The sequence below is a fragment of the Colias philodice genome, chromosome 18 (genome assembly GCF_061535455.1).
Source record: "Colias philodice isolate Cphi_HAF_F1 chromosome 18, ilColPhil1 Martin Lab GWU primary, whole genome shotgun sequence".
Taxonomy (NCBI): domain Eukaryota; kingdom Metazoa; phylum Arthropoda; class Insecta; order Lepidoptera; family Pieridae; genus Colias; species Colias philodice.
The window spans coordinates 3,677,576-3,700,113 of NC_143103.1; the positions used below are offsets into that span (position 1 = coordinate 3,677,576).

General features: G+C 32.3%; 1 protein-coding gene across 3 annotated transcripts in view; it reads right to left on the reverse strand.

Annotated features, from left to right (window-relative positions):
- LOC149480335 (uncharacterized) overlaps positions 1-22,339 on the reverse strand; it is a 41,210-nt gene extending 18,871 nt beyond the window's left edge. For all 3 annotated transcript variants that reach the window (XM_089706486.1, XM_089706483.1, XM_089706487.1), the window contains exons 1-4: positions 21,383-22,339; positions 19,312-19,377; positions 9,868-9,995; positions 3,087-3,149 (exon numbers count right to left, since the gene is read on the reverse strand). In XM_089706486.1, the coding sequence (XP_089562612.1) occupies positions 3,087-3,149; positions 9,868-9,995; positions 19,312-19,377; positions 21,383-22,163 (1,038 nt within the window). In that variant the 5' untranslated portion in view covers positions 22,164-22,339. The remainder of the gene's footprint in view (positions 1-3,086; positions 3,150-9,867; positions 9,996-19,311; positions 19,378-21,382) is intronic.
- Between the last annotated feature and the right edge of the window lie 199 nt (positions 22,340-22,538).

The window sequence follows — 22,538 nt, forward strand, 5'->3', positions numbered from 1 at the left end:
TCAGACACCTCAAAAGCTTGCGCCTAACAAAATAAACTTAGCTACGCGTTATCCCCACCGTCACTTAGCGCGCATTACGGCCGCGGTGCTAAGCGAGTTACCTACGCGTTTTTGCACGTCAATCAACTCATTACTGGTTGTACGGTGCTAATAAGATGTACAAACGAATGGATGTACTCTATAACTGTATGGGAGTGAGGTACTCGATACTAGGTATACTAAAATATTCGCAGTTCTATATGCAGATTTCTGGTCGTAGCTACGTCAAAATGAATAAAATCTTAACGCTTACATTAAGAGGACCAAAAGGATGTATTTTTATATGGAAACGACATAACAATAAACGATGTCGATATATACATATACTTATACGAAAGTTATGGTCAATATTACTTAGGCCAGTTATACTATGTAGAAAATCCGAAGTCAAACGTTCGTCGAAGTATTTATTATTTAGAAGAAAATCACGTTATCCTTTTACCAGATTACTCAAATGTTAATAGTTACTGCTTTTACTGTTTCAAATGTTTATACCTAGAATGACGTTAAAGATTCTATTTCCATTCCACTACAGCTATTTCATATTACATGTATCCCTATTACTATTCCTCATACACCCGCCTCACATACCAGCATCACCGCCGAAATCCGCAACAACCGGCGTGACGTCACGCGGGGTGGCGCCTCGTGCATAGCGCATCCACTCACATCTGCCAATATTTACCGACCGCCCCTCCCCGCCCTTGCCTACGCACCCGTTCATATTTCAAATGCCCCGCGCTATGTGGGGAGACAACTACGAAATACCAGCTGAAAGGTCTGCTTACACCGATGCGTAATAAATCCCTATATAGGGAATTTAGTATTGTTAACGTTCGTGTTGTTATAGTGAAGAAGAGACTGCTGAGATATATTTTATTTGGTTGGTATCGTTGGTATGGTATCATATTATGGTTATGGTATGGTGCATAAATACCTTTTTAATTCTATTACATTTTTAGCTAACTCTTCATCTACGCTTTTTAAAAGCTTTTGAAACTGTTTACTTTGTGCATGAGTTGGAAGACTACAACTATAATGTTGTACATATGTTATAACAATTAAAATAATAGCTAGATATAATAATCGTCTACATTAATTTAAAATCAGACACCCAAACGAATTTTCAAACACGTCCACACGTCAATAAATTTATAAAATCTTCCACAAATATATTCGATTCGGTGTAACACACGGCCGCTGAAAAGTAACGGAACGTACGAAAACCCCCGCTTTCAGATGAATCGATGCGTTTCGCTGTTTAGCAACTCACGGTGATTTTATAATCCCGAGCTGGTACTGAACCCTCGGCCGTGTTTATTTACTTAAGCGAACGTTGGTACTTGGTACGCTCGCATTAAATAGACAAAAAATGAGCATAATAACATGTAAGTATAGCATTGTTACGCTTTGGTGTATTCAAATAAATGTTTTAGCTACGCTCGTAAAATATTTAAAAGATGCGCATGGAATTAATAATTTGATATTAAAATTTACATGTTTGTTCTATTATAAAAGAAAGGTTCGAACAAAATTATGTATTACAATTTAGGGAGCCATATGATTTAAGTTTTTAGCTATTTATAGAATTACAACTTCACTCGTTCCAAAACCCTAGACCGAATCTAATATTTCGACACAAAACAATACTTTTATCGTTTACCATACTAAAAAGATTTTAAAATGGGAAAGATTATTTTCGTATAGGAAATAGGAACCGTAAGTTCGCATTATTTCGAATTAGTTCGTATCATTTTTTCGGCATAATTAAATCTAGGATATATTATGTACATAGTTCACTTATCAAATATCAAATATGTATAATAATTACAATGCAAAAACTAAACTACTCATCGCTTTGTATAATCAAAGCCGACATGTGAATCAATAAAAAGGGGTCATCATTAAATTACAATACACAACATCACATACAGACAAAACGTTTATTACTCTACAGAGTAAACAAAGTTTTGAATTTAAATTCACACTGATAACTATAATTTTAGTGGATTAACTATAGTATTAGTGCAGTTTATATTTTTATCACGATATATTTGTGTCAATCGTTGCCTATCCCAAACTTTAGATTTGGTTTTTCTTCATAAAACCGCCAACTAAACTTCAACAAAGAGATATGAGATTCATTCCGTGGTTTTACTCGTGTTGTCCTATATCCTATCTTTGTACTAGATTTTATAGGGATCCGATATATATTTTAGCGGAGATCCAGCCGTTTTCGCGTGAAAAGCTTGGAAATGAGGAATGTCGTCTAGCGGCAAATCACCACCAAAATTCAAAATCGCACACAGCCATCTTCTAGCGATCTTGCCATCCATAAAAAATGAAATTAAAAAGTTGCCGCGTCACGCTCACGGCGAGCATTTCGCTCGCAAACAAACACGCAAGGTGTAAGAGCGAGGTGACGTGAAGCCGCTCCGAGAGCACTCCGCGGACCACCCAGCGCTACGCAAATAACTTTTACGTGTTGTATGGGAGAAATTATAAGCGCGCTATGTGCGTGGGTATTGGCGGTTTTTGTTTTTTGGGAATTGAGAAATTAAGTTTTTTTTAGTTGGAAGAATAGTGTGACGGGTATGTACGTGTGTGTATGATATGTACGTAGGTTCTGCAGTGACGCTATAAAGTTTCACTGATAAACTAAAACTGAAATGTGGAGCTGAACATATTCTATTAGGTACTTATAGGTAAGTACTAACAGTAGATTTTTCCAGCGATCTAATTAAAACTATATTTTGTTCAATTAGATAAACGGGTATTGAGGAGTATTAAAAATGATACCAGTAATTTGAAAATAAAATAAAATAAAATAGGTAACATCAAACAATAACAAAATATTAGCGCCATCTATGAAAAAGATCTCGAATTAAAATATAACAACATCTTTAGATACAGCGCCATCTAGCTTTCAAGTACAGAACTACCGTTCCAATACAAGAGCACAGTTAGCTTTGGAACCATTAACATAGAGTAGTGTTAGTACGCAACGAAATCAACAGATGGCGCTATTATCAAACTGTTTTACCCACCTTGATTTCCTCAAGCGTTCGTTCAGCAACTTTCGTTTCCGTTGACGCAGACGCCGCTCCGCTCTGAAACAATACAAATACATTAACACAATACATGACAAAATCAAGATAATATGCATTGCATGCATTATCATGATACACGTAATTTTTTATCACGATTATTACTTAGCTCGGTGATACGAAAATTTATCTCTGCGGCATCAATTTTTTTGTGAAATATGCATTAGCAGAAAATAAAACTTATTTTATAATTTTAACTGACTAATATCACGAAAATATTCTCAGTTAAAAAAATCATAATAATGCTTTACTATCATTAGGAAGGTACGGTTTTTTTTATAATATGAAGACAAACAAGATCTTATCTTCATGAAACTCACGCAGTAAACCATATTTGTATGAATAAGTAAAATGGTGTTGTTATGAAAAATTTGTTCATTTAAAACAACAATCCAATTCACTTGAACAGGGTCACATGCAATAGGTACTTGGTTATAAAAATAAATCAAATATAGTCAATACCTATAACGTAGGCGAAACAAGTTTAAATTTCCTTCCCACATAACCGTGCAAGGTTGAAAAGATTCTCATCTTTTGATAAAACATTATCTCGGCCACAGTCCGTGTGCTAAATATTTGAAGTTTTTTATCGCAAGTACAAACGTTTATCCTTTAAATATAACGTAATGAAATTAAGAGCGTTATTATGTGCCAAAAATCGTAAGCGTAAATCGCTATGGAATAAAAATTCCAGAGAAGAAAGGCAATAAGTTTCTCGATTCGAAAATAACTGACCTCTGCTTCTGTTCAGGTTATCACTCACTTTACTTTAGCTGTATTTATATTCTCAAAACCGACATAAAACACACAGATTATATTTTTTATTCGTTTTAAAACGTTTTTATTATTTTTGTTGTAATTAATATTGTTTGGCCTTGTATTTGGCTACTTGGGTCGTCTTAGATTCCAATTTTTTTTTTTGCGTGGTCTTATTATGATAAAAATGAGCTGTTTGTTTATTTCAGTAGCATTATGCAGGTTTACTGAATCTATTTTTCATTGCAATACATGCAGCAGAGCGCAGGGGGTAGTTGTCTAAGTGTTTGAGTTAGAGTTTGAGTTTGAGTTTAAAAAGGTCGACTTTCCACTACCATTTCCTAGATCACATATTATGTATAAGGATAGAGAAAATACAAAAGGTGATGCACAATATACAAAAAAATAGTATAATGGCGATGGCTACATTATTAAAAGAAGATATTAGGTATGTCGAATTTCACACAGTCATCGATGGAACAAACTTGAAATGCGATGAATTAATGATTAGACTTAGAACTAATACAGACCAGTTTCACCGTTCTAAAAATCGATTGAAAATTGCACGGCGAGTTAAAGTGAAATGACAAAATGGGTGATATAAAAAACGGCCATTATTATGGCAAATAAAATAAACCGTCACAGTCTTTGCTTTCTCGTCTTTAATTACTGAATACTGGGTCAAACGTAAGGTCTATTGTGCACGGTTGCAACGTTTTCTCATGGACCATGGTTCATTTGTCACTCATCATTGAATAATAATATGGATTTCGCGAATGAAAAGAACATTGTAATTATATCGAGCAACATGTATGACAATGATACAATGCGTGTATCATATACGTGTAGGTACCTAATTATTGCAACAGTGTTGTATTTACAAATTAATTCATGTTCTTTGTATCTCTAATGATTGAAAATATTCTCGTTTGTTAAAATGTGTGTTTCGAATGATATATGGAGTATGTTTGCTTGTTTTTAAGCTTTTATTTACCGTTGGATAGGTAACGGTTTCCTTATCATAATCAATACAATAAACTCATTAAAACAACAGATAACTTAACAGACAACCGTTATATTATGTTATTGAATAATTCGACAATCGACTAATAAATTCTTATCAAACCGCAACTGTTTCGCATTCTAATTCGATACTTTCATTCTTATCAGTGCACATTCACGCATTCTAATACTTTTATAACTATCCTCTCATAACTACATGTTTAAATATAAAAAAATCTATTAAAGATCAGCTAATCTAGCGCGGCACTTCGCGCCAATTCCCGTGCAGCCGTAAGTAGGTACAGGTATCATTATAAGATTGTCACCTGTGCAGACGTAATGCTTTTAGCGAGTAAGGTGATTAGCTCCGTTCTAGATACCTACACTCTTCCTCATTGCTCGTTTGAGACTAAAACATAGTATGGCATATCTTGGACCACCGCCAAAGTCCACGAACGAAAGAATAACTTTTACAAATGCGTCATTGACAAAACAATGCATTCAGAGTATGGCAAATTGGTAGATTTTTATGGTAGATGTTTGAGCTAAATCGAAGTGATTTAAACTATTGTATGTTTAACTCAACAAAAAGCATAATACACGATTTGCTCGGAACAAATTAGGAAAACTGAAAGCGATTTCTTGAGGCAAATATAATTCGCCAAAAAAAGATGAATCGATGGCATTCACTGAATCTTCTTTCACTTCATTTCTCATTTTAAGTAGTAGGTAATATTATAAAAATGAGTGACATTGATTTTTACTAGATGCAGTCTTGGTCCAAATTATTCTCTCTTTTTGCAATAAAACAAACATTGGTTGAATCAATATTGCCATCTGCCAAAACAGCGATATGTTTCTTTGGGAACACTTAAATACTTACAAGACTACAAGTTACAACCCAATACGTACGAACTTATCAATACAATGCTATTCTATAATTAATATTATCTAAGACTTGTAAAGATGTCCTACATATAGGCCGAGAGATACTGACACAAAAATTCGGGTCATTTGTAACAGGATGGCGGTTCTACAGGGGTCTTAGCAATAACAAAAAGAAAAATGATTAAGACCCTAACAAGGTACACAGAAGGTCGATCTTTCTAATAAAGAAACCAATTAGCAATGCACTCGTCCACTTTAGTAATCTGTTTCTTCGATTCATCCTACTAATCTATCTATACATATAATAAATCTGTAGAAGGGTCAATTCTGTACATTGAAAATATTGAAAAAATAAATAGCAGGGGGTGTTACTGGATCGATACCAAACCCAAATATGTGATTAAAAAAATTTTTGTCTGTCTGTCTGTATGTTCAGGCATCACGTAAAAACTAACGGTTCGATTTCGATGAAACTTGGTATAATTATACCTTATTATCCTGGGCGTAAAATAGGATACTTTTTATCCTAGAAAAATACGTAAAAAAAAATTAATCTTAATTTTTCAGTTGTATCCATAGACGTTGTTCTGTAGAACCGCGAACACACGTTGGGTATTATTATAGGCCTAGCCGTATTTGGGTCCAATAGATATATTTTATAAGAAGATGTCATTGTCAGAGTTACTCAAAATGGAGAAATAAACCATCCACGCGAAGACCGACATCCGCGCGGACGGAGTCGCGGGCGGAAGCTAGTATTATTATAATTGCGAAAGTTTTTGTGAATGGATGGATGTTTGTTATTCTTTCACGTAAAACCTACTGAACCGATTACAATGAATTTGGTATGTTAAAGACCCAGAATAAGATATAAGCTCCTTAGACTTTATACCACAGGAACGGAAACTATGTAGGATTTCTCTTTGAAAAAGCGAACGAAGCCGCGGGCGAAAATCTAGTTATTCATATTTCATTAACGAATATTAGCATCGTCATCGTATTACTTCCTTTCAAATCCGGGAATATTGGATTACTGCATTAGCCTTCGGGCTTTCGATTGGCGTTCACAAAAACACCAAATATAAACACACTGGTATGAAATTACAATTGTGTATTGTTATAGTAGAGCCATTTTAATAGGCAACATTTGACAGTTCAACAAAATTCAACAACTTAACTTAGTAACGACGACATAGAATAACATGATATTTCGTTTTGTTAGAACTGCATATTTGCTTAACTTTTTTCAATTACCATTACTTATATTTTATAATAATAATGACCGATATAAGTAATTTTAAGATTTGATTTTACTGATAAACCATTCTAAACATAATAAACAATTTCTGATTTAAAGAACTGACGTCGCTACAATTTTGTGTCAGTAAACCTTTTTTCTTTTTAAATACCAGAGACGTTACTCTAAAAATCGAAATCTGACATCTAGAATCGAATGCATTGATTACTTGTGAATAAAAATCATCATAAATTAATAAATGCGTTGTGTTTTTTTAATTATGTAAGTATTATACTTGTCTTATTTTGCTCCTTAAATTTACGAAAGAAAGTATATTACTGGGACAGGGATTCCCCTGATGAATTTGAAAATTGACATGTGTTTCAAGTTCGATTGACAAATGTTTCAAGTCCGTATCGATTAATTCACTTTAATCGATGTTTTCAAGCAGGTTACCTCTCTTCGAAGATAAAATTGATAGACGTCAAATGTTGCCTATTAAATTGGCTCCACTATAATGATATCAGAATGAAATCGATACCAATATTGTAAGTGCGAAAGTGACTATGTGCGTGTTTGTCTTAATAATATGTGGACCGCAAATCGATTTAGGTGAATTTTAATACATGGATAGCTAGAACCTTCGAGAAGGATTGAGTTAATAAAACAAATATCGAAGGAGGTGAAATGCTTCAATACTATTGAGCGAAAACCTGAAATGCAGGCGAGAACACCGTGGGCGGAAAGCTAGTTATATGATAAATGCCAAGGCTAAGGTACAATGAAATTATGACAACTGTAAAACATAAATCGTTTTCAAGGAAAGTAGATATTTTGTTAAATATTATTTTAATCGTTAAATGCAATTTTTAGGCCAGTGGAAATTAACATTAAATTCGCAAAGCACGATGTAGATTTGAATTTTTGGTATGTTGTTTGGATCAGTTAGGGTGATGTAAATCCCAATTTGCAACTTCGAAAAAGTAGTGCTCGCTGCGCACCACGTGATAAACTACGAAAATTTTGGACTTTTTTCACTTTTTGCTCTAAAAGTCATAAACTATGCGTTTCCGACAAGTATGATTCAGTACATAAATTAAGGTTATTAAATTTGCAACAATTTAAGCCTAACCGCAGCTCTCTAAACCTTATAACGACTAAACTGTGGCCATTCGAAGATGGTTCATTTTTCCGGAAATATTGAAATTTTTAGTTTTGCTCCCGTTTGAAGCAAAATATTGGCAAAAACCGCTCGTTCTATGAGAAGTTCGTATAATAAAGTTGTAGTGCATTTAATTTTCTTTCATAAGAGCATAGAACAAAGTCTGTGAGACAAATATTTCACACACAATATCTGAAAAACAAAAAGAAGGTAGAAATAGATTTTTAAAGAATTGAAACTGAGAGCATATAAAATCATAAAAAGAATAATACTTTTTTATTTGCAGGATAGGTAATTAACAAAATGATAATGGCCATGATAATTCACATGATAACTCTTGGGGCGGGGCTGCGAAAACATCACTTATCGGCCTTGAAAGAGCTCAACGAGCGGTCCTAAAAACAATGTTATGCAAGCCCTTCAGATACCCAACCTCTGAACTTTATAAAGACAGTGACGTTCTGACGGTGCGGCAGCTTTTCATCCTCTATAGCTCTCTTTCCACCCATAAATCTATCTTAAATTTAGTTGATTACAAAGATCTTGTAAAAAAGCGTGTCTTCAAAATTCCAAACATAACTACACACTCAACATTCGCTAAGCGCATGAACCCATACATTGGCATCTTTATATATAATAAAATAAATTTAAAATGTAAAATTAAGAGTTTTTCTATTTTTAAAGCTAAAAAAGTTATTACATGCTATTTAAAATCATTAAATTACACACAAACAGAAAAGATTCTTGTCTCAATACATTAAATTAATATAAATTATTGTTTATTTACATTATATTGTATATGTATCATATAATTTTATTTATTTTAACTTTAATTTATGTACTTATTTAACTTATTTTATTTATTTATATAGTTAGGTATCTATTTATTTATATTTATTTTTTAAATTTAGTTCATTAGTGTTGTACTCAATTCATATCTTATATTTAAATTAGTTATTTTAAATCTTTTTAATCAACAATTACGGTACCACGAGCAAATCCATTCTTTATAATCGTACCAGCTCCCACGACACAAGTTCTCTTAGTGTGGGAGCTACAGTTAATAATTATATTGTATAATAAGTGACAGCAAAATATGATGTTGTTAAATTTTGTTTTGTTACATACTGTGTTTTTGCTGAAATAAATAATTTTTCATTTTTTTTTTTTTTTTTTAATGTTTCAAATGTTTGAATTTCAAAGAGTAGGTAAAATAAATGGTTCACGCATTTTAAAACTGGGCGACACTTTCAAATTTTACATAATATGTACCTACATACTTTACTTCTAATTAGAATTAATTACATAGCAACGACACAATCATAACTTGCTTGCCAAGGCGGAAGGCCACATTATGTAGGTATTTGGTTATTTAATCTTTCACGAATTTCAATAAGAGCATTTCACTTCAATTAACACTATTTATAATATCTACATTAATAATACTTCCGCAACGGATGCATATGAAATAAAATCCAATCATTCTAATGAGCACAATGGGCAGCGTTGGCCCAACAAATGATTGTCTGCGCCCATTACGAATAAACATCTGCAATGACGGCCGATCACAGACATTTAGGCCCTCTAAACTATCCTGATTGCCTCTGCTGACCCAGCGCTGCCCATTGTGAAGAGAGCCTATTAAATTCCTCTAAGTTTATTTAAATTTGACTTACATCGCTCCTCTCAAGCACAAGCGAGCGGAGACGCGCGAACATAGCTTCCTCCCGTATCCTGGTCGCGTCTCTGATCTCCCGCACCAGCTCTGTGAGGTACCCCGGAGAATACTGCCCTCCGTGTACACCTGTGGAAAAACATTTAAATCCAGAAAGTTCTATTTGATGAGAAAAAAAGAAAAGGCGTAGAATCTGGGTCGTAGAAGATGTAGATAGAAAATGAGCTCGATTCCTCCCAAATTTGGTCATACTGAAGATCCGTTCTATAATTCCTACAGAATATTTTTGTTATATTGACCTATAATCGTCCAATGCTTGTGAAGATTAACGGAGTATGGTCTATTCTTACATGAGTAAGATTATATGATAGATGGTTTAGTACTGAAAAGATTGTAAGTATGATAATAAAATGGGTGGTGATCTATTTTTCGATCGGTAGGTACCAATACCTTTAACCTACTTCTTGATATCGTACAACGTCAGTCTATTATAATACCTATCTAAAATTCCATCATAGATCAGCAGTAATATGTCAAAAGCAATCAGAAGCATCCTTACATGATGTGTCTACCTTGCCTACTATTGCTTAGGGAAATTATGAGGCATTGAGAAAGTGGCTTGCGTAAAGCTTCCTGCATATGTGAAGAACAGCTATGCAAAAGCAAAGACTGATGATAAGGAAATATAAGGAAGGATAGTGACTTCTATGGATAACGCTAATTAGAATTTGGTCGTAAATAACAATAAGAAACTGATAAGAACCGGTAAAGTAGAAGCGCGAAGTATAAAGAGTATTCTTTCGTATGTAAACGAAAGCCAATGAAGATCTTATTTCTGCATCATATCACGATACTATTATCTTTATTCATATTACGTAGTTTCAAAAAATTATGCGAGCCAAAGGAAACATTTCTAACAAATTTTTAAGAAGCAACTCATTAGATGCTATGACTGGATGTACATAATTATATACATACGAAAAGTACGTAAGAATAAGGATACGCTTTATATGAAACTTGGAATTACATAGCACAATCAAGCATAATTTGGGAATAGATGATTTAGTAGGAATATCAGAAAAAATTGATTGGTCTCTACAGAGCTGTGCTTTATTTTTTAGAGTGTATTTTCTAATGTACTAAGTATCTACAATAATTTCAGCATGACGATAATGTGTGATAAATATTGAGGCGCTTATTACGTATGTATGTTTTCAGTCATACCGATACGGTATAATATCGTCTCCTAACTATCTTGATGTATCTATTTATGACTCATGCATATTTGCTTTCTGGATAAGCCGTTACTTTAACCACAGTCAATGGAATAATGATAAAATAAAGCTATAAAGATTGAATAACTAAATTGCTTGAGGAACTCAGTCATTTAGTTATGTTTGACCAATTTACACTAATAACTTGTGAAACTACACTTCCTGCTATTTATTTAATTTATTGCATTCACCAAATAATTACTTTTACTGAAACGACAATAGGTATAATCATAGTATTAATATAATAAAGTACTTATTTAAAAGACACGAAAAAAATAACGAAATATTTTTTTGCTAGATGAGACAAAAGTATATAATTTTCCACTCATGGCTTATCAGCGTTATAATTTTATGCCAAAAAAAAGAAGCAATTCACAGTTAATACCTGAGAATTTTCTAAAACACCATATATATGTACTTATAAAAAATGGCTAACGCAATAATCAAGTAATAAGGTCGCTAAACTGCATATCATTGTGACAAGCTATTTGCAAGTCAACTATCTACTTAAGGGGGCGCATAAAGCAAAATAACCAATCTTCTATTAGATGATACGTGTAATATGCAAGACCAAATCTAAAAAATAAAATATATATCAAACTAGATGATATGTTCAACGATTCTGTTTAATCAAAAACATAAAATATTAAAATTTACTCGATAAAAAAAAATCACCAAGTTAGCTCTAATTTTCACACTTTTACGTTTTCTACTTGACATGGTAATACTTATTATGATTTTTTTTTCATAAACAATTATATTAAAACATTTGCAAGATATTTGTCAGAGCATTTTGTGTAATTACTTTTAGTTTTGGTTTTATCTGCGATAAACCACTTTTGGCGCTCTTTTTTTCTCGAGATAAACGTTTGATTTTGTCACGATAAAAGTGGTTTATCGCAGATAAAACCAAAACTAAAAGTAATTACACAAAATGCTCTGACAAATATCTTGCAAATGTTTTAATATAATTGTTTATGAAAAAAAAATCATAATAAGTATTACCATGTGAAGTAGAAAACGTAAAAGTGTGAAAATTAGAGCTAACTTGGTGATTTTTTTTTATCGAGTAAATTTTAATATTTTATGTTTTTGATTAAACAGAATCGTTGAACATATCGTCTAGTTTGATATATATTTTATTTTTTAGATTTGGTCTTGCATATTACACGTATCATCTAATAGAAGATTGGTTATTTTGCTTTATGCGCCCCCTTAATATGATATTGAACTAATTCAGCCTATTTATGATAACTACGTGAAACCGTTACTATTTTATTGAACGAATAGTTCTTGCCTATAAATATATTAAATCAATATTTATCTTCTTATATATAAAAAATGAATCGCAAAATGTGTTGGTAAGCGCATAACTCGAGAACGGCTGAACCGATTTCGATAATTCTTTTTTTATTATATTCCTTGAAGTACGAAGATGGTTCTTATGTAGAGAAAACGTAAACATGTACCACGGGCGAAGCCGGGGCGGACCGCTAGTTAACAAATAAAAATTAACGCTTCAGTTATTTGACAACTTTCTTAATTTTGCTACGCTTTTACAGCAATCAGTTTTGTGTAGGATGGAAGAAAATAACTGCAGGAAGTCGAACATAATGAATAAAACCGGCCAAGTGCGAGTCGGGCTCGCGCACAAAGGGTTCCGTAGCAGCAAATATAATAAATTACAGTTAAATCAACCTATCTCAAAAACTATAAGAGATACTTTGATCAAACCAAAAATCGTTGAAAGAGTTAATTAGCATGCATCACCTCTATTTTTTTTAGAATTTTATACCCCGTAGTTATAAAAATAGAGGGGGGGGGACATACTTTTTACGACTTTGAGAGCTGATATCTCAAAAACCGTTCACTTTAAGAAAAATGTTTTTTAGAAAACTTTATATCATTTTAAAAGACCTTTCCATTGATACCCCACACGGGTATGTACATCGAAAAAAAAAATTTCATCCCTCAGTTACATGTATGGGGGGCCCCACCCCCAATTCTTTTTTTTACTATTTAGTGTCATATTTTTGTAGCGGTTCATACAACACATATTCCCATCAAATTTCATCACTGTAGTACTTATAGTTTCCGAGTAAATCGGCTGTGACAGACGGACAGACGGACAGACGGACAGACGGACATGACGAAACTATAAGGGTTCCGTTTTTGCCATTTTGGCTACGGAACCCTAAAAATGCTTTAGGGGGTCGGCACTCCCGTTCCCTATCGACTCACTCTTTTAATCAGTCAGTGACGTTGCCCTTTTAGAATAGAGCATAATAGATTAGAATAATAGAATCCATACTAATATTATAAATGCGAAAGTAACTCTGTCTGTCTGTCTGTTACTCAATCACGCCTAAACTACTGAACCAATTTGCATGAAATTTGGTATGGAGATATTTTGATACCCGAGAAAGGACATAGGCTACCTTTTATTGCGAAATATGTACCACGGGCGAAGCCGGGGCGGACCTCTAGTAGTATATACAATCTAAAATAATACATACTGTTTAAACTACCATATCCGAGGATAACGCTAATAATAGTTAGTTTTCTGTAAGTTCGAGTTTGAGTAAGAAACTTGGTAAATGGTAAGTATTTATTTAAAACAGACAACACTACATTATTATGTACAAGGTTAAACTTTAATATATACCAAAACATTATATACCATCCTCTAGGCTTAATCTATGATCTATCTGTGTTAAATTTAATCCATCGTCAAGAAGTAAAATCAATCCATCCGCACAAGCTTTAGCGATTATAATTTATTAACAGATAATAATGAGGCCACATGTTGTATGGATAATGAACATGTGACCTCATTAGAGAACCACTAGAACCTGCTTTAATTTCACCACTGACAACATACTTAACTAAACAATGATAAAAAACAATCAATGCATATGCAACCTGAATCACAGCTAATACATATGTATTCAGTAAAAAACCTAATTACCAACATTATACGTAAATATTCATTCACACGCAACAACTGTGAGATGTTAAGGGCTTGGTCTAGTAGTGCAAACAAATGCATCCTGTCATCCTATATGTAAATAATACAAATGTACTAAGGGAAAGTTGCTCCACTTAATTTTTAAAAATTAAATCATTCGTATGCATAATTTAATATTCGTAATAAGTACCAAAAATGACAATTTGAAACAATTTTCGTGAAAATTACACCGGGTGATTTTTTTTTATCAGTACACAAAATTTGCGAATACTTTCTATTGATATCTTCAACTTCATGTTTATATAACTGATCAACTTTTACAAAGAAATTTGGACGAAATATAAAAAAAAATAAGCTTTCCATACAAAATGCATAACTCTACACATTTTTTTCGACCTAAGTTTCTTAGTGAAAGTTGTTCAGTTTAACTAATAAAACGGATAAACAAATTTTGTATATAATAAAAAAAATGTAATGTTTGTGTTAAAAAATTATAAAATAGAAAAATACGCAAATGAAAACAAAAGATATTTATTTCTGACTAGCTTCCGCCCGCGACTCCGTCCGCGCGGATGTCGGTCTTCGCGTCTTCTACAGATTTATTATATTATGTATAATATATAGATTTATATTGATAAACCTAATAAATCTTTTGCTAGCATTCTGATGCTTTATCGGTTGCACTGGATTTATCTCTTTTTTTTTCAATCGCTTGAATGATATAGGATGGGTCCTTGATGGGCATCGAATGCTGAAGTCTCGAATCAATCAATTCTGACAGTAGGCAATTTATGTAAAATCTTGATAATGGTCCATCATTTTATTTTGCCTAAACGTTACATAATTTTTTATATATTCTATTTTTAACGAATGATTCACTCCAGTCCAAACAGCAAATAAGCAGACTTCTGCTTCTGCAACGTTTAGTTGCAGAAAGCTAGAAAGTTGCAGAAGCAGAAGTCTGCTTATTTGTATTTCAAAAGTGTTATTTATTTTTAACCGCATCTTCCGCATTCATGTCTTTTGCCGGAATTAGACATTTAACTTCTACTAGTCCCATTTTCCCTTTTTGATATGGGAGTGTATAAAGTAATTATTTAGATATTTCTCGTTATACTTTTAAAAAGTTATTATTGTCATTTTGCTCATTAGGTAAAGTAATTTCGATATCAGTTTTAAGTTTTTTGATACCTGCAATAATAACGTCATAATCGCCTGCACATACTACTTAACGATTACACCCTGTATACAATCCACCATCCACATTCATAATGTTTTCCTGTCCTCCTCTCCTTTACGCTGTTCACCGATACATTTTAAATGAGTAAATCTGCTACCACTGAAGGATGTTTCATTGTGATCAGCAAATTTTCACCACTGTTGTCGATTATTTGTTTTTCATTTTTAATCAGCAATTGGGAATCATCAGTTTTGTTTTTTGCAGATTGGTGATGTACCCTAACAATACGTCGAAAAGGGAAAGCATCAACGAATTATCGTTTTCGTCTTCTTTTTTTATTCTTCGCGTCTCTGTTACTTGTGTTTGTTTAGTTCTCAACACCCACTGAATTTTCTATGTTATTGTGATCTTCCATTACATCTGAGTCTTGATGATGTGATGATAATCCATTCGTTTTAATATTGGTACTTAGAGTTGGACTAAACTAGAAATGGCGGACTAAATTTGTCAGCGCGTCTGTAAGATCAGAATATAAAACCAACATCCTGTATTTAAGTTACAAAATTAATAATCAAACAACATGCCGCTACGTTGAAAATGACTAGAAGAAAAAATTAAAACACCTCGGCATATAATTTTGGAGTAAACAAATCATTTTCCCCGTATGGGGATTTCCCCGGATGAACTTGGGAAGTTCAAGTTCTCAATACAAGTTTATATTATATTTCGTATTTCTCAAACGAAAAATAAACATTTTTGGAACTTCAAAAAAAATATATTATAAAAAAATTTATGAGCTTACTTTAGTTTTAAAGAAATATACATCCCTTTACTGACGCCCCGTAAAATAAAGAAATTGTTGCCAATCACCTTTGCAATCTATTTGGTTTCATTAACTTTATGTTCGAAGATAATTTTTTTTCTAGTAGTTACACGCGTATTTTTTTCGTTTATTTTCCATATCGAAATCAAATGTTTAAAAATACGAATATTTGCACAAAACTAAGATAAAAATAATCAATTAACAAAAATATTAAATTTAATGAAGTAGAGCAACTTTCACTTCGGTATGAAGGAAAATCGAGCGTAGAGCACACGTCAGAACGCTCCGGCCCAAGGAGCGCGACTAAAGAAATTCGCTAGGATTTTTCCTAATTATTTTAAATATTTTTTTAATATTTAAAGAATTATCAAAATTCAAAAAAAATTTTTTTTTAAGGATTAATACTCATTGGTCTTCAACCAACTCGAATAAATTAATGGAAAAAATAACTTTTATCAGTATTTATCAATAGATTTTGTAAGGCAAAAAATGGGAAATTTAATGAATTTATAACGTTCTAATTAGGAAAATCATAAGTTTTTCGGCAATTGTATTCAGCAGTTTTTAATAACGACTATATAAGGATAATAATGCGCTGATCAGATTGTATAAATTGTAATCGGTTGCAACGTAGTGAGTGCACAAACTTAGCTCAAAATGTCTTTGGGGGAAAGAGACTTATCTTGAAGGCCTGATTAAGGTAACATAAAGTAACTTTATAAATGTGAAAAAATTCACGCACATTGCGTATATATAACACTAATTGATAAACAAGAAAAAAAAATTCAGTTTATCATTTCATTAACCGGGAAAAAATTGTCAAATAACTTGTTGAAAACGCAATTTTGCTAGACTGCAGCCTTAAGATGCAAATGAAAGTCTAATTATGCGATCAATTGAGACCGCCATGATCGTGGTATGAACTAAGAAGTATTAACGGTAATGCCAACTTTACATAAATATTAGCACCGAGATTATGAAAGCCATAACTGGCCGTGAGTTGGTACCGTTTTCAGTTTGATGACAATTTTTTAACGGTAAATAGATATTAAAGCTATCGGCTATAATTAAACGGAATGTAATTTGGCGGGTAATGTAATTATATTTCGCTTACAGGAAAAAGAACGGATACAATTTTATCAAAAGTAATCTAATGAAGCAATCAATCGAAAATTGCACCTTTTAATACAAGTAGTGGTAGGTATCTAATAATTAAATAAAGAAGAAACATTTGTGTTTTTGTATGTAAGTTTGTAATGTTTTCACAAAAAACTACTGAATCGATTTCTAAAATTCTTTCACCAGCAGAAAGCTTAATTTTTCAGTCACATTACACATACCCATTATTTTATCCCGGGCAGCCCGGGCTACTCTATAACAATTCAAGCAAAATAATCACTAAATGGTTATGCTCATTTTAATTCCACCATTCTTAACCTACTATAGAGTTCTAGAAAACAATAATGTGATTTTCTTTATGTATTCAGTTCGTTATCCATATATTTAGGGTTATCAGGTTAGGTCACACAAAACACGCTAATGTCAGCCGTGCCTAGATTCAGCGGTTACCATTAATGATATTATCGACGTGGATACATAGACCGAGATTTAAAACTTTTTAATCCGATATCAGGCACTGGTTGGTACAAAAATATTTATACACTTTTTAATGTTGCGTTAGCAATTTGTACTCGAAGAAATACTATGTATTGTACAATTTACCTATTATACATTTAGAAATTAAAGACGGATATTAACGGATTTAAAAAGGGATTTACTGTACTGTAATACAGTTATTTGCACACAACATAATAATAATTTATTGAAAGCATTGATAGTGCAAATTGCAATGAAAGATGAGAGATTATTATTAGGTCAAGTGGCCGTATTGCTAAAGCAGCGATCAATATACTGTAAGTACTAGTAATTCTACAAAACGGCAAATATTGAAATGCGTCTGGAGATAAGGAAAAGCTTGACACAGAGATATTGACGAAGGCGTATTTACTATTTACCAAGGGCGTTTTGTCAAGGATGCGGTGGTAAAGAGGAAAAGTAAGAAATTATCTAATGAACAATAACCATTTGATAAGTGAGTATATTATATGCATAACTGCTGAGCATAAATGTTACAAAGTTATTCCATATAAGATAACTTCTAATAAAAACATGATGAATTGAAATCTTTAATTAACCCGACTCATTTGGAACCATTGTTAAAAATTGGAGACCAAAACACGAATTGTGGTCTATTCTAAATAAAATCAATTGATTCCTTCCTAATCATTGAGATAATATTAATATGGAGACGACACCGCCTACATCACTTATGTTCCGCTCAACATACGCCATATGGCGTATGTTGAGCGGTTTTTTTTAATGGTTTTAAAGTGAAACGCATCAAATATGCCTTCGTGTGTGTGCATATTGCACAAATAATACGGAAAAGTGCAAAGAAATAACTTTCATCGGTAAGTACCTAACTAGATAATAATTTTTAAAACTTAGTTAGAGCAAAAAAATGGCGCACAGATTTTGTTCGTGGTGTCTCCTCCATACATAGTAATATTATCTCAATGTTCCTAATTTGTATAAAAATGTGTCTAAATTCATCTATGAAAAAAAACCTGACTTTCTCATGTGTGTAGGTATGATAATAAATCTAAGATTTATAGATGACTTATTACTGATAGAGGTGAAACCTGAGAACATTTAACTAATGCTTCAAAATTTAAATAATGTATGTGAAAAAATCAAATTCTGAATAGACCATAGCCAGTAAAATAATGTTAATGCCAGTCGTTATTGAAGAATACAGGCTTAGACTCGCAAAAACTCAAAACTGCTAATAAAATACTTATTTGCGCAAAATTTTCCCATTATCTTAGCTGTCCATCTTGCAAAAGAAGCAGATTTTTTCTAGACATAAAATAAGAGACAGAAAATAATTAGGGGTCACTAACATTCCACATTCCTGAGTAATTGCCAAATGTTAAAGACTGAAACTTACTAAATACCTAAGGAATGTTGAAAAGGAATATATAGTATAGTTAATAGTTAATAGTTAATAGTTAATAGTTAATAGTTAATAGTTAATAGTTCATAGTTCTTAGTAAATAAAATTATATGTACCTACAATGATGAATATCCAATTGTACCTAGCTATTAAATTACATAATAAAGTAAATAAGAATAATTACCTGCAGCACCCATACTTGTAGCACCCTTTGGGTAAAAACTGTGGTGTTGTATACTTTCCAATTCGGCTGAAATTTAGAAAAACAAATAAATATTATGATTTTTTTCTCCTTACCTTAATCTTCAATATTTACTACATTAAAATAATTTTTTAGCGTTAAAAAGTTATTATTACTGAAACATACTTTTTTTATTTCGAACAAATAATTCAAATTGTATAGGACAGATGGAGTAAGACACCTGCCCTTTTTTTTCCATAAGAGGCACATACCAAAAGCCCATGTATTGTTTGCACAAAAATACCCTTGAATATGAGTAATACTTAACATTATCATACTTGAGTTTTGTGTTATTATACTTTATAGTGTACTTGAATTAAACAGAACAAAATTATTTTTTTTGCTATATTTTCCCAATATTTTGATTAGGGACCTAATTGAATGTAAATCTTTAAAAATAATGTACAAAGGTATAATAGGAAATATGTACATATAAAAAAATAGCACATTTTTTTTGTCTCATCTCAATCTAATTTTGTTCTATTCTTTCAAAACACAAGTGACTTGAAAAATTTGTTTTTTAACCAAATTGTGTAGGTGACTGCTATTATGCATATCCTATTACAATACAATTATGGTTAAATCGGAGTGTAGGTGTGAAGGTCAATTACACTTGACTGAATTACAAACGGACCTTAGAATAATAATGCATCTATATTTTAGTAGCGGACTACCTCATCAGTATATTTGATTTATTTAGTATATTGTCCTCAATTGATTCATATTTAGCAGTAAAATATTTTATGATTTACACAAATATTATGAAAATTGAAATTAGGTCATTTTGTTAAAAATACAATGAACAGCATACCAGATAATTTTATTCTCTAATAAAATATTTAAGGTTTGATTGATGATAAAGATAATAGTTACAAATATAATAAAATAAATCAAGTATGTTTGAATAAATCTTTCATTTACGTCTAATATTCTGTAGAACAGCTTTTAATTTTGGTATAGATAATTTAAAGGGTTTTTTTATCTACTTATATTTCTAATCTGTCACTGACTGGCTAGCAGATTTTAAACAAGATAGGTGAGACATGACACAGTAACACATTTGTGGTTTTTGTATTGTAAATTATTTGAATGCAAAATTTTAAATTATTTTACAACTCATGTTTATTTTCCAATAAGTACAACAATTTTTTGACCCATCTCATTTACTTACTTCATTTATTAAACACTTTTTAAAGTCTAACATTTATATAACAAAATTATATTTATTCAAAATATTAATATTAACAAAACTTGTTGTAAATTAATCTTATTACAAACAGTATAAAACTAGGCTAAGTAAGTATAAGCCAATTACTGAGTGATTTATCAACTTTCTGTAAAATTCCTTCACTTGCCGTACCTACTTGAGTTACAATAGCAACTTAGTGTTTGAAAGAGACACACTTATTATGTCATTATTGCATGATGCTCAGTATCACGCTTAAATTAGCAATATTAATTGAGAATACCTGTTTGTTTTCAAATAACACTTTCATTTAAATCACGAAGATTGATAATTAAATGCTTTAAAAACAATAACAAATCTAAATAATAAAATGATATTGTAGAAAACAAGAATTTTTATTCTGTATTGTGGACTTTGTTACCTACCTTATTCATAAGGCTAATCAATTTTTAAACTTTTGGTATATTGTTATATTCTTAAAGGAACAAAATTATTGAACCTTATGCTTTAATTTAAGCTTCGGAAAAAATTAATTGAGTAAGTAATAAATATTGAAGTATTGTAAGTGCATCAATAAGTACAGTTTCATATATTTTTTAACTAAGTACATTGTTACTACTCTGTCACATTATATTGAACTATATTGATTATAATTACATTGTAAACATCTGCAATAGACTAAATAACAGATGCAATGACAAGTACTTATATTATTGAATGCATCTCAACAAGCTCCAACTGCAGATGTTTATATAAAGAAAATTATTCTTGCAATGATGTTTATAATTAATATTTTCCTTACTATAAATATTTTCTTGAAAAACTCACCTCTGGTTTCCCGTAATTCCTTATTTAGCCTTTCATTGACCAGTTTTAATGATGATATTTGATCAAGCAAGTAAGATAGCAAGCGACTGCCCACTTGGCTACCGGATAATCCTGAACTAGATTCAGAATCTGACTCTACGTCACCATTAGTAGGTCTGTGGTCAGCTACATCTGGCAATCCTCTGACACAAGGATCACTGTATCTCCTCGCATTACTCCCATCATCCTTATCATTTAAATGCAGATCACTGTTGGAATTTGTATCGCCGGTCGACGTTACGATCGGCGGCAGACTCGCAAAGTCTTGACTATCGGTAAAATTCTTTGGTTGCATATAATTAGTTTGGTTTGTATCACCTGGAGTACTCAACACTTCCTCAGCTTTATGCTTGCTGCGACGACGCAGCCGAGGTCTTTGCACCTGAATGCTTTTGTTCTCGCACTGCATCGCTCTATATTCAGGGTAATGATGTAACATTGGGTTGTAATAAGTTGGCAGTGAAGGCAAAGACGCCGGTTCGTTGGAACCGTACATATTGTACCTGTATGGATCGTAACCCGGGGTAAACTGAGCGGAACACATAGGCCAATTTAAATTCCGGTGCGGAACGTTATCGTAGACATCCATACTTGGAAGGGTTGGTTCTTGTACGTGGCTCATTGTTTTATCTAGCCACTTCGATAGATAGGAACTCTTACTTCCCTTCGATTTTTTCCGCTTTCCCAAAGGACCGTTGCTCGGTGATGCATTGCCGTTCACTTGTTTTGGGGTAGAAGCCATCGTTACGAAGAAACTTTAACGACTGACGTACACTAAAACATACAATAAAGCTTATTGTATCACGGCGTTCACGTTTGTTTCATATTTACGAGGACAACAGTGGAGCGTATTTTGAATTAATTAGTATTTCGTTTATATTATTACGTTCGCGTCATATATCCAGATAGTCCGAGACAAAACTGACAAGTGACAATACATTGACATTTGGATTAACGTCAAAGAGTATAATGTCGTCGTCCATCAGTTTGACATAACGGTAGAGATGACACTAGTCAAGCTCGTCAAGTGTCATATTTTGATGTTTAAGGCGTGGATACACAATATAATAAAAACGCTCTTGAAATACAAATGTTTGAGTAAACTTTATATTCGTTG